The sequence below is a fragment of the Setaria italica genome, chromosome II, assembly GCF_000263155.2.
Source record: "Setaria italica strain Yugu1 chromosome II, Setaria_italica_v2.0, whole genome shotgun sequence".
Lineage (NCBI taxonomy): Eukaryota > Viridiplantae > Streptophyta > Magnoliopsida > Poales > Poaceae > Setaria > Setaria italica.
The window spans coordinates 11085019-11098329 of record NC_028451.1 but is presented as its reverse complement, the minus strand read 5'-3'; the positions used below and the strand labels follow the sequence as shown (position 1 = coordinate 11098329).

General features: G+C 55.5%; 1 protein-coding gene across 1 annotated transcript; it reads right to left on the bottom strand.

The window, feature by feature from the left end:
• Positions 1-5076: 5076 nt before the first annotated feature.
• Positions 5077-10275, bottom strand: LOC101753878. Its single transcript, XM_022824095.1, has 4 exons — positions 8679-10275; positions 6077-6893; positions 5547-6000; positions 5077-5461 (listed from the first exon to the last, which is right to left on the bottom strand). The coding sequence occupies exons 1-4, from the start codon at positions 10007-10009 to the stop codon at positions 5202-5204; spliced, it is 2862 nt and encodes a 953-aa protein (XP_022679830.1). The 5' UTR covers positions 10010-10275; the 3' UTR covers positions 5077-5201.
• Between the last annotated feature and the right edge of the window lie 3036 nt (positions 10276-13311).

Below are 13311 nucleotides of genomic sequence, written 5' to 3'. Positions count from 1 at the left end.
CCCCCTCGTGGCCGCGGTCGAGCGCAAGCGGGGGCAGCCGCCCCCCGAAGGCGCTCCCGGCTTTTTCGACAAGCTGCTCGAGGGGCCGTGCCCGAACAACGAGTTCCCTGTCAAGCACGCCTACAAAGACTGTAACCTCATGAAGAGGTACTTTGTGGGCAATCCGGTGAAAGGTGACCGGAAGCGGAAGCCCGATGAGGAAAAGAAGGGCGACGAAGAGAAGGAAGACGGCTTCCCTAAAGTTGATGGCTGCTTCATGATCTTCGGGGGCTCCGCAGCGTACGACACCAAGCGCCAGCAAAAGCTGGAGCGCCGGGAGGTCTACGCGGCCGAGCCTGCGACTCCGGCCTTCCTCGATTGGTCCGGACCGGCCATCACCTTCGATAGGTCCGACCACCCTGGACGCGTCCGGCATCCGGGGCGTTACCCTCTCGTCGTCGACCCCATCGTCGGTACGACGCGCCTCACCAAGGTACTCATGGATGGGGGCAGCGGCCTCAACCTCCTTTACGCCGAGACTCTCGACGCTATGGGGATCGATCGTTCCCGCCTCCGTCCCAGCATGGCACCCTTCCATGGCGTCGTGCCAGGGAAGCAGGCGACGCCTCTTGGGCAGATTGACCTGCCCGTCACGTTTGGGACCCCTTCCAATTATAGGAAGGAGGTCCTCACCTTCGAGGTGGTAGGGTTTCGCGGAACCTACCATGCCATCTTGGGACGGCCGTGCTACGCGAAGTTCATGGCCATCCCCAACTACACCTACCTCAAGCTCAAGCTGCCGGGGCCCAACGGGGTCATCACTGTCGGCACAACCTTCCAGAAGGCATAAGAGTGCGACGTGGAGTGTTGCGAGTACGCCGCGGCCATCACCGTCACCAGCGACATGGCGGTCCAGCTTGCTGAGGTGATCGAAGATCGGCCCGACGCCAAGCAATTGAGCACCTCCTTCGAGCCCACCGAAGGTATCAAAGAAGTCCCTCTCGATCCAGGTTGTTCCAATGGCGGGGTTGTACGGATCAGCGCGGCCCTATCCCCCAAATAGGAAAGCGCGCTCGTCGACTTCCTCCGCGCGAACAGCGACGTCTTCGCGTGGAAGCCCTCAGATATGCCAGGCATCCCGAGAGAAGTCGCCGAGCATTCCTTGAACATCAGGGCTGGCTCCAAACCAGTGAAGCAAGGCTTGCGCCGTTTCGACGAAGAAAGGCGCAGGGCCATTGGTGAAGAGCTCCAGAAGCTCCTGGTGGTCGGGTTCATCAAGGAAGTGCGCCACCCCGAGTGGCTAGCCAATCCTGTCCTTGTACCGAAAAAGAATGGGAAATGGAGGATGTGTGTCGATTATACCGGTCTCAACAAAGCGTGTCCAAAGGATCCGTTTCCTTTGCCACGCATAGATCAAATAGTCGACTCAACCGCCGGGTGCGAAACCCTCAGCTTCCTCGACGCATATTCTGGCTATCACCAGATCGCGATGAAAGAGGCCGACCAGCTCGCTACCTCCTTCATCACCCCCTTTGGTCCCTACTGCTACGTTAAGATGCTGTTCGGCCTCAAAAACGCGGGGGCTACCTTCCAGAGATGCATGCTAAAGTGCTTCGGGGATCTCATCGGGCGGACCGTTGAGGCCTACGTCGACGACATCGTGGTTAAGTCCAGGAAGGGTGACCAGCTCGTTCCCGACCTAGAGCTAGCCTTCGAAAGGCTGAGGGATAAGCGAATCAAGCTCAATCCCGAGAAATGTGTGTTCGGTGTCCCAAGGGGCATGCTGTTAGGCTTCATCGTCTCTGTGCGCGGCATCGAGGCGAACCCGGAGAAGATAGCGGCCATCAGCGACATAGGGCCAATCCGGAACATAAAGGGAGTGCAGCGCGTCATGGGGTGCTTAGCATCCCTAAGCCGCTTCATCTCGCGCCTCGGCGAGCGAGGACTCCCTCTCTATCGGCTCCTGAAGAAATCTGACCGCTTCGAATGGACCAGCGAGGCCCAGGAGGCACTTGACCGACTCAAGGACCTCCTGACGAAGGCTCCAATTCTAGTCCCGCCTGCCGACGGCGAGACCCTTCTGCTCTACGTCGCGGCAACCACCCAGGTGGTCAGCGCGGCCCTAGTAGTGGAGCGGGAGGAGGAGGGGCACGCTCTTAAGGTACAACGCCCGGTGTACTTCATCAGCGAAGTCTTGTCCGAGTCCAAGCCACGATATCCGCAGATCCAGAAGCTCGTCTACGCCGTCCTCATCACGAAGAGGAAGCTGCGTCACTACTTCACCTCCCACCCGGTAACGGTCGTCTCTTCATTCCCGCTTGGTGAAGTAATCCGGAACCCAAATGCAACAGGAAGGATCACGAAGTGGGCACTTGAGCTTATGGACCAAGGTATCACCTACGTCCCCCGTACCGCCATCAAGTCCCAGGTACTTGCCGACTTCGTGACCGAGTGGACGGAGGTACAAGCACCGTCGGCGACAGAGGAGCAGGAGTACTGGACGATGTACTTCGACGGGTCACTGATGAGGGCCCGCACCGGAGCAGGCCTCGTCTTCGTCTCTCCGTTGGGCGTGCGCATCAGGTACATGATCCGCCTCCATTTTCCTGCATCCAACAATGTCGCTGAGTATGAGGCCCTACTCAACGGGCTCCGCATCGCCATCGAGCTGGAAATCCGTCGGCTAGACGTCCGGGGCGATTCTCAGTTGGTCGTCGAGCAAGTCATGAAGGAGTGGAGCTGCCATGACCCTAAAATGGCCGCCTACTGCAACGAGGTCCATAAGCTCGAGGACAAGTTCGACGGGTTGGAGCTCAACCACGTCGCAAGGCGCTTCAACGAAGCCGCTGACGAGCTAGCGAAGGCGGCGTCCGACCGGATGCCCGTCCCCGACGGCGTTTTTGTTAGCGACCAGCTGAAGCCTTCAATCCGTTATCTGGAGCCAGCAGGGGTCGGCGAGGCATGCCCAGCCCTGGGGTCGGGACCCAAGCCGGGGGAGGTCGGCAGCGCACCACCTATCCCGGACCCGAGCACCGATCCCGAGGGAATCAACGCTGCCTTACCCGACCCGGCCTTGGAAGCCAAGCCATCCGACCCCGTGGTTATGGAAATCGCGGCGGCCCCGCGGCGGGGGCCGACCCCTCGACCGACTGGAGAGCCCCGTACCTCGACTACCTTGTCCGCGACACGCTCCCGGCAGACAAAACAGAAGCCCGCAGGATCGCACGCCGTGAGAAATCCTTCACCATCATCGACCAGGAGCTCTACAAGAGAAGTCACACTGGGATCCTCCAGCGCTGCATCCCGATCGAGCGGGGAAAGGCGCTGATCCAGGATATCCACGCCGGGGCTTGTGGTCACCACGCTGCGCCAAGGACACTTGTTGGCAACGCCTTCCGACAAGGTTTTTACTGGCCAACCGCGGTCGCGGATGCTACCCAGGTAGTCCGAACCTGTGAAGGATGCCAGTTCTTTGCCCGCCAAACTCACCTGCCCGCGCAAGCGTTGCAAACCATCCCCATCACGTGGCCGTTTGCGGTCTGGGGGCTGGACCTCGTCGGACCCTTCAAAAAGGCACTCGGGGGCTTCACCCATCTTCTCGTCACTGTCGACAAGTTCTCCAAATGGATCGAAGCAAGACTAGTGGCGCAAATCAGGTCCGAGCAGGCGGTACAGTTCTTCACCAACATCATCCACCGCTTCGGGATCCCAAATTCCATCATCACCGACAACGGCACGCAGTTCACTGGGAAGAGATTTCTCCAGTTCTGCGACGACCACCACATTCGAGTGGATTGGGCGGCAGTGGCGCACCCCCGCATGAACGGGCAAGTCGAGCAAGCCAACGACATGATACTCCAGGGTCTCAAGCCACGGATCTTCGACCACCTTAAAAAGTTCGGCGGACGGTGGGTTGCGGAGCTCCCAGCGGTCCTCTGGAGCTTGAGGACGACCCCCAGCCGGGCGACGGGGTTCACCCCGTTCTTCATGATCTACGGGTCAGAGGCCATTTTGCCCACCGACCTAGAGTACGGGCCAAGGGTCAAAGCATACGACGAACAGGGAAACCAGGCATCACTCGAGGACGCGCAAGATCAACTCGACGAGGCGCGAGATGTAGCCCTACTACACTCAGTTAAGTACCAGCAGGCCCTACGGCGTTACCACAGCCGCAGGATACAAGGTCGCGCCTTCAACGTCGGTGATTTAGTGCTCCGCCTCGTCCAAGATAACAGGGGTCGGCACAAGTTGACTCCCCCATGGGAAGACCCGTTCATCGTCGTACAAGTGCTACGGCCAGGCACCTACAAGCTGGCAACTCCCGACGGGCAGATCTTCAGCAACGCCTGGAACATAGAACAGCTAAGGCGCTTTTACCCATAGCTTTTATTTCCAAGTTATGCATAATCTTGCCGTCTTTTCCGTTCTGTCGTTTAAGCTCAGGGGCATCCGACCTTGGCCTCGTCTCAGGGTCACATACCCCTCGGGGGCTACCAGTTTTGTTCTTCTGCGAAAAAAGAAACCCTGAGTCACCTTGGCTCAGGCCCTTTCATTTAAGCTCAGGGGCATCCGACCCTGGCCTCGTCCCAGGGTCGCATACCCCTCGGGGGCTACCAGTTTTGTTCTTCTGCGAAAAAAGAAACCCTGAGCCACCTTGGCTCAGGCCTTTTCGTTTAAGCTCAGGGGCATCCGACCCTGGCCTCGTCCCAGGGTCGCATACCCCTCGGGGGCTACCAGTTTTGTTCTTCTGCGAAAAAAGAAACCCTGAGCCACCTTGGCTCAGGCCTTTTCTTTTAAGCTCAGGGGTATCCGACCCTGGCCTCGCTCCAGGACCGCATACCCCTCGGGGGCTATCAGGGGTCCCAACCCCAGCCGTTGGGCACCACCTAAAAACAAAACGGTTTTTTCTTTTCTCAGACCGAACTCTCCCTTTCGAAAACCTTTGGATGCCAAAAAGAAAAGGATGCGTGAACGGTGCTCAAGCAAGTTGTGATCGGACCGTGAAAAAACCTACGCCCCAGCGGCTACGGCACCTTCGCTCATCAAAACTTACTGACACACCCGGCAACGCATCCTAAGCTTTCGAGCCCAAAGGAATAACAGAGGGAATCGGGTTCTTTCGTGCAACGAAAAGTCATAAGAACAGGCCCGTATGGCCAACGCAAAACAAGTTTGAAGGACTGACATAATTACAAACTTCTTGGGGCGCGAGCCCGGTACAGCTAATTCGCAGAAGGGTCGGCAGGAGCGGCGGCTTCTGGGTCGGCAGGAGCGGCGGCTTCAGGGTCGGCATACGGGCAAAGTGCGTCCACGGCGATCTCGCGACGGCGACGGCGCACCTCGAGGACACGAGCCGGCAGAGAGCTCGATCCCTCCTCCGGAGCTACACCGAAGTCCTCGCAGACGACGCGGACCGCATCTTGTAGGGCGTCGTGCTCGCCGCGCTCCTCGTCGAGCAGAGCCCGCAAATTGGCGATCTCACCTGCAGAAGCCACCCAAAAAATCCCACCGAGTCAAAAGAGCAGAACACAAACGAGACAAGAACGCAGGAACGGAAAGAACCTCACCGTCGGCCTGGGCCTTCAACTCACGCTCCCGGTCGGCGCTGCGGGACAAGGCGGACTGAAGCCCCTGCACTTGCAAACGGAGTTGATCGTTCTCCGTGCGGAGGGCTCCACGCTCCCCCCTCAGCTGCGCCAGCTCCTCGGCGTCGCGGCGGGCCCTCTCAGCAGCAGCAGCTTTAAGCCCCTCGGCATCGCGGCGAGCCCTTTCCGCGATGGCCTGGAACTCCTCGAGGTCGAGGCGGGCCTTCTCGGTGACGGCCTGGAGCCTGGCCTCCGCACGCCGCGCCTCCTCTAACGCCGCCCGCTCACGCCCCTCCAGGTCGCGGACGGCCCCCTGGGCGGCGCCAAGCTGCAGGGACAGGTCCCTGGTGCGCTCCCTTTCGGTGTTGAAACGCTCCCAGAGACCCTGCTGCCGCCGGAGGAAATCAGATTTCCCCCGGCTGCCCTCTTGGAGAGCCTGCAAAGCAATACGCCGTTTAAGGCAAAAAAGGCAAAAAGGAGGTACTCATCACCAAGCAGTAGGAATAACATACCTGGCTGCCAGGGACCACGGTGTTGGCCAGAACTCCCAGCGCCGAAGTCAGAGCCGCCTGAACCTGGGTGACGCCGCCCTGCATCGCCTGCCACCTATGCCACTCGGCGGCGTCGTCCAGCGCGAAGAGGTGCCTCGGCGGGTCATCACGGGATGACCAGCTGAGGACGGACCCTCTCCACGCCCTCAGGATGGAGGAAGCCGAGGTTGAGACAGGGGCCGACCCTGACGTCGCCGTCGAGGACGGCACCACGACGCTAGAGGCCGCCGGATCCGCCGACGGCCCCGGCGCCTGCACGCTCGTCGCCGCCGAGGCCGCCAACGGTACCCCTGTGGGCACCTCCACCTCAGCCGCCAGAGTCACTCCCGCGGGGGTGACCGGGGCGGAGGCCCCTGCCTCCGTCACCGCTGCCTCTGCTGACGCTGCGCCTCCGGGAGCAGGCGCCCCCTCCTCCTCTGATCCCGCCACGGCAGCGGGGGCATCCACCCTGCCTCCCGTCGCCGCCGTCTCCTCCACCTCGTCGGCGTCGAGGTCGATCACCTCCCCGGCCTGAGAGCCCGGGGGGATCGCGCCCCGAGCTGAAGGGGCGACCGGAGGGGCCGAAGGCGGAGTAGAGCCCGCTCCACCTCCCGCAGCTAACACCGCCACCGCTCCGCCAGTCGCCTCCGCAGGGGCCACCTCCGCGGGGGGATCCGCGGCCGCACCAGGAGCCCCGCCGCTCGCCGTAGGCGGGGCCGCGGCCCGCCCCCCGGAGGAGACCGACAACCGCAGCTCCTTCTTGGGCGCCAGCTGCAGGGTGAGGCCACGGGGAGAAGTGCTGCACAACGACGACCACACGTCAGCAGAAACAAATAAAAAAAAGAGGAGAAAGAATGACACACAAGGGAAAGCCAACTTACGCCCTCAAAGAGCAAGGGCGGCGCGCGCGCTTCGACTCGGAGCCGGACGCCGACCCCGGGGCATCCGGCAACGGCCGCTTATCGCCGCCTCGCTACTCTCCGGCAGCGGGCACGCCAGTGGAGGCGGGCTCCACGGACCCCCGAGGAGCGCCCCGAGCAGACTTCTGGGGAGCGCCCCGCGCCGAGCCCAAAGCTGCGGCGGGGGCAGGCTCAGAAGCCCCCCGGGGGGCACTCCGTGTCGACACACTTGGCACACGGCGACCTCCCCCTCCGGCATGCGCGCCGGCACTCGTCCAGGGCCGGCAGAGGCATCGGACGCCTAGGATCTTGCCCCTCCTTCCTGCCGTACCTTTTACCATTCTACGCTTTACTCTTTACAGTCCTTTTTACCCGATCCCAACTGTAACTCCGGCCATCCCCTTGCGATATAAAAGGAGGAACCCGAGGCCGGAGGGGGGATCAGCTTCTTCTCCCACAAGCCATAGCACACAGCGACTCTTCCTGGGAGCGCAAGCACAAAGAGACTTGGGACCAGTCCCTCTCTCGTCCATCTGTAACCCCCTACTACAAAACCCCGCGTGGGCAACACGAACATTCTCGATACTGGACGTAGGGCTTCCTTTGCCCGAACCAGTCTAAACCCGCGTCTCCCACGCAACCATCTGAGGCTTACGCGCATAAAAGAAATTTACTAGTCTAAGTCTTGATCCGCTGATCCTGACAACGACACTACTCTACTGTATGAGGCAGCATCATGTAGTATGCTCAGTTAGATTTTTGTTACCCTTTAGATATGCCTACCAGAATGTATGTGATGCATTTTCTGTTACCCTTTAGCTTAATCAAAATTTTCTTTTTGCAGGGATGGAAAGCTAATATGATCAGAAGCATAGTTGGACTAGTATCTGGTTCATTGCTAGAAATAGAGAATTTGTATGTAAGAATACTTTTGGTTAGGAGATGGTACATGAGGATGTCATTGTCATGTGAACAATGTGGCAGTACTGTTTGTGGGAGCTTCTATATGTTAATGATCAATGTTATCATAATGAATTTGTGTATCTATTGTTTATGTCTATGTGATCAGGAGAGAATTGAATATATAACTTGGAGAAATACAATAATTCCGTTTCCATTTCGATTGTTCGTGCTCGCATTGGTATTGAGGTCGGTTAGGAGATTTAAGTTCAGCATAATTCAGTCAATATCCAACTATTCCATTTTAGTGCCGTCTACGGACTAGTAAATGCCTAACGGAGGTTCAATGAATCGACGGCATTTGGAACTTCCGTTGGTGGTACATAGATCATGAATGTATACAATTTATGGCTCATGCCATGACCCTCTGAGTAAAATATAAGTTTTATATGCATACAACTAGTACAAATTAAAGCGTCCCATGTTGTTGGTAATAACTGAACTAAATCATTCGATAATTGGACAGGCAGAATCAAAATAGTGAAGAAAATACAGTGCAGTGCTAGCAGTCAGAATTTTCTTATTCCTGGCTGTCCTGTTTGTCTGACTAAATGGATTTAAAAATTTCACTTCAAATTGAAAGGTCAAGTTCAGCCAGATTACTCCAAGGACACCAAGGTTGAATAATAAGATCGGCAAAAGCTAAGGCCAACAAAAAGAAAATAGACTGCATGTAATGGCAATTATTGTGTGCAAGTTAGAGTGGAAGGCAATGTGGTAATTACCTTTGGAGATTCAGGAACTTGGGGAATTCTGCTGGAAGGAAGCGCATAAAGTAATTTGGTTTACCCTTGACCAAATCAGCATCGTCAGTAGAAACATCTCCCTCATCGATGTATGGAACAACTGAGCCAACCACTCGCTTGGTGCTCAGGTCAATGGTAACTAGCGAGACCTTGAACTTGCCAGACAAGTCTGCCCAATCATACAATACAAAGTGCGCAACATTGACATCATCCATACTCAGCAACGGGAGTATCATAACCTCATGTAGGTGATCCTTCAGGGGGGGTGTAGCCCACAGGTCATCTGCTTCAACCCTAAAACTATGGGCTGACTGCGTTTCCGTCACTGCCATGGAGACGATGGTGAAACCAGTGTCAGGCACCATCTGGCCTACATCAGCGCCATCATGGCGGATAACATCAAGGAATGCCAACGTGCGACCACCTTCGGTGACGCACAAGCTGCGGTACAACTCGGGGAAGCCTGAAGGATGTTTGCTGGAGTAACAATGGTAGCTGTAGTAATCCGGAGGAAAACCGTTGAACTTGACCTTGGGGCTGTCTCCACAGACATCCTCACAATACAATACACCTTTGCTATAGTCCACCCAGAGCAGGGCATTCTTGAAGGGAACCACTTCGTTTGTCTTCCACTCGAGCAGATCGATGCCTTCAACATCATCCTGACCCTGGATCGGAAGATACTTGGCCTCCCACTTCTCACCACCATCGATAGAATCACCTCCAACGGTCGAACGGAGCACCCGCAACTCCACCTCCAGCGCCTCGGCCTCCGGGTCACGCCTGCCTACACTCAGATACGCCACGGCAAACTCCTCACCACAGCACAACAGGCCAACACCCCAAGGCAAGAACGGGATCGGGATCGGCCTCCCGAAATACGCGTTGTGCACGGTGCAACCTGGCAGCCGTCTGAGAGCAGGCGTGGATTGCGCCTGCGAGCGGGGGTCGGCGGCGACGTAGTAGATGAAGTAGTCGTGCGCCATCTCGCCGAACGGCGACGTGTTGGAGGGGTCGACGAAGGAGTCCAGCCTGAGGAGGACGAGGTTGCGGTGGGCCGCCACGAGGTGGCACATCATCTCCTGCTTGGGGCCTCCAGGCCAGCTGAGGTAGAGGCGCGAGGGAGTGGGGGGCTCGGCGAGGATGAAGGAGATGCGGAAGTGAGCGCCGACGGAGGTCTCGCCGGTCGCGGAGGTCCTCTTGTCCTCACGGAAAGACTGGGGGTCGTCCCTACGGAAGATGAAGCGCTCCAGCATCACCCAATTGGGGAGGGCGCCGCCGGAGCCGGCGGGAGCATCGGCGGCGGCCATGGATCTGAGGGGGTTCGGTGGAGGAGGCGGCGGCGGCCGGATTGGGGTATTAGATCGATTCTCTAGCTAGGGCTGGGGAGATTTGGGGCGAGGACCACGAAAGGGGATCGATCGATCGAGTTGCTGGGCTTGGGCCGCTGTGACTGCTCGGCAAGTAGACGGTGGATGATTCAATCACCACCATCGCAGACTTACATTCTACCTGAGTTTACATGTTATCCTGATGATTGGCCCTGATACGGATATCCTGTGCTAGAATGTGCGAGGTTTGGTTTGAACCTACAAGCGCGTAAGGATCAGCTTATGGCAAATACAACGTGCAGCATTGCATGCATACAGGAAACTAAGCTCCATAACATTAACGGCCCTCGACGGCGTCTTACCTGGGAGCTTATAAGCTAAATAACTTTGCTTTTGCGCCGGCCACAGGTTCTTTAACAGAGAGCCACTCGTTTAGGTTGACGAATGTCTACGGTCCATCACGACGGGGCCAAAAAAGGCCTTCCTACAGGAAATGCTCTCCATCAGGCCTACTAATGGCACGTGGGTGATAATGGGGGACTTCAACCTCCTCTGCAAAGCCAGCGATAAAAACAATGGAAGGCTGGATCATTGACTAATGCGCCTCTTTAGGAACACACTAACACGATGCGAACTATTAGAGATCCCTCTACAGAATCGTAGATTCACCTGGAGCAATGAACAGAAAAAACCCGACACTCGTAAAGCTGGACCGCATATTCTGCAATGCGGAAGGTCATGATCTCTTTGCGTCACATGTTTTGCACGCCCTCTCCACGTCTCACTCCGATCACTGGCCCCCTGCTACTGTCTAATCAAAGCGGCCCGAGACGTCCACGCACTTTCCGATTTAAGGACTTCTGGATGAAACTCCCTCGTTTCAAAGACACCGTGGCTGAAGCATGGAACAAGTCTTGTAATCATCACGAACCTTTCCATCGCCTGTATTACAAGCTGATGCAAACAGCCGCCGCACTGAAAACCTGGAGCCAAAACTTCTACCCGAACGCAAAGATGCAACTTCTCATGGCATCAGACGTAATACTCAGGCTGATCATGGCACAGGAGCACAGAGTCCTCTCCACGGGGGAGATCACGCTACGCCAAAAACTGAAGCGGCGAGTCCTCGGCCTTTCGACAGGAAGAAGCAAGCATCGCACATAAAAAACCTCAAACTAGGAGACGCTAATACTAAATATTTTCATAGGAAAATAAATGGTCGAAGAAAAAAGAACTACATCTAGCGGATTAAGCAGCACACCCAATGGGCCTTTAACAATGACGACAAAGCAAAATTAATACAAGACCACTTCAGCAAGATGATGGGCCACCCTGGCCGCAGATCACAGGACATCAATTGGGACTATTTAAATTTACCCAGGCTAGACCTACAGGGCATCGATGACTCCTTCTTCGAAATAGAGATCAAGCGTGCTATCGACGAACTGCCTTCCAATAAGGCACCTGGCCCAGACGGGTTCACAGGTGTCTTCGTTAAAACATGCTGAGATATAATAAAGATCGATCTCATCGACGCAGCCAACAGTTTTCACAACCTGCGTTGTACGAGTCTCCCGTTAATTAATACGGCCAATATCATCCTCATGCTAAAAAAGGAAGGAGCTGAAGCAACGTCTGATTTTAGGCCCATAAGTCTAATCCACTCATTTGTCAAGATAATTACCAAGATCCTTGCCCTGCGCCTAGCGCCTCATATGAAAGCCCTCGTATCACACGCACAATCGGCTTTCATCAAGAAAAGAAGCATCCATGACAATTTCTTGACAATCCGCAATATGGTGCGACGGTTCCACCGGCTCAAAATACCCACACTATTCCTCAAACTAGACATAGAGAAAGCTTTCGATTCGATGCGATGGGATTATCTGCTATCCCTCCTGGAGTGCTTAGGTTTCCCCCCATGATGGCGTGATTGGATGGCATCCCTGTTCTACACATCGTCATCTAGGGTCCTCCTGAACGGAATCCCAAACCGCCCCATCAAGCACCAATGAGGATTACGCCGGGGTGACCCACTATCACCGCTCTTGTTTGTCATAGCCTTTGAGCCACTGCGTGCCCTCCTTGAAGCTGCCATAGAGCGAAGCTTACTCACTAAGCTTAGAGGAAAATCTCTAAACCTGCGAAGTTCCATATATGCTGACAACACAGCCATATTCCTAAATCCGTCTAATGATGATATCAGGGCGCTTGCTGACTTACTCACTAGATTTGGAGAGACGTCAGGCTTGACAACAAACTTTGAGAAATCAAGCATGGTGCCTATAAGCTGCTATGGTCTTAATCTAGACGACATGATTGGGGATCTGCCAGTCACAAGAGCAACCTTCCCAATCAAATATTTTGGGCTGCCACTAACGACAACGCGGTTGAAAAGAGTGCACATCCAGTATGTTGTCGACAAGGCCATTACCAAGCTTACTGCGTGGAATGCGAGGAACATGACCATGGCAGCACGTCTAGCTCTCGCAAAATCAGTGCTAACCTCGTAGGCAGTGTACCTCCTCTCAGCGCTTGACGCCCCAAAAGAAGTGCTGAAGGATATCGACCACAAGCGAAAGGAATTTTTCTGGACCGGGGCTGCGGGTATAATAGGTGGAAAATGCAAAGTTAATTGGGTAAGATCTGCAAGACCAACTAGGATAGAAGCTTGCACCAAAGGGGGGAATGTAGGCATCAAGGTGAATGATCAAATGGGTTCTTATTTTCAGACTAGGAAAGGACTTAGGCAGGGTGATCTGTTATCCCCGATTCTTTTTAATATCGTTGTGGATATGCTGGCTATCATCATTTCTAGAGCAAAGGAGGATGGACAGGTGAAAGGGGTTGCACCTCATTTAATAGAAGATGGATTGTCTATCCTGCAATACAAGGATGACACTATGATCTTTTTGGACCATGATATTGAGCAAGTTAAAAACATGAAGTTACTACTTTGTGTGTTTGAACAATGATCTGTTCTCGAGATAAACTTTCATAAGAGAGAACTCTTCTATTTTGGGCAAGCTAAGGAGTACGAGTTGATATATTCATAGCTTTTTGGCTGCACGATAGGAACATACCCAGTTAGATACCTTGGCATCCCGATGTATCGGCTAGGCACCCCCAGGCTCACCAAAAGACTTTTACGGACCAACTCAAGGGAACATACCCGAAACCTACTCAAACATGAAGACTACTCTGCAAGGCGTGTTGGCCTGTTGGACTCACCGTAGAAAAGACGCGAACCATGGAGCATGCAAGTGTCCGACACAGACCCA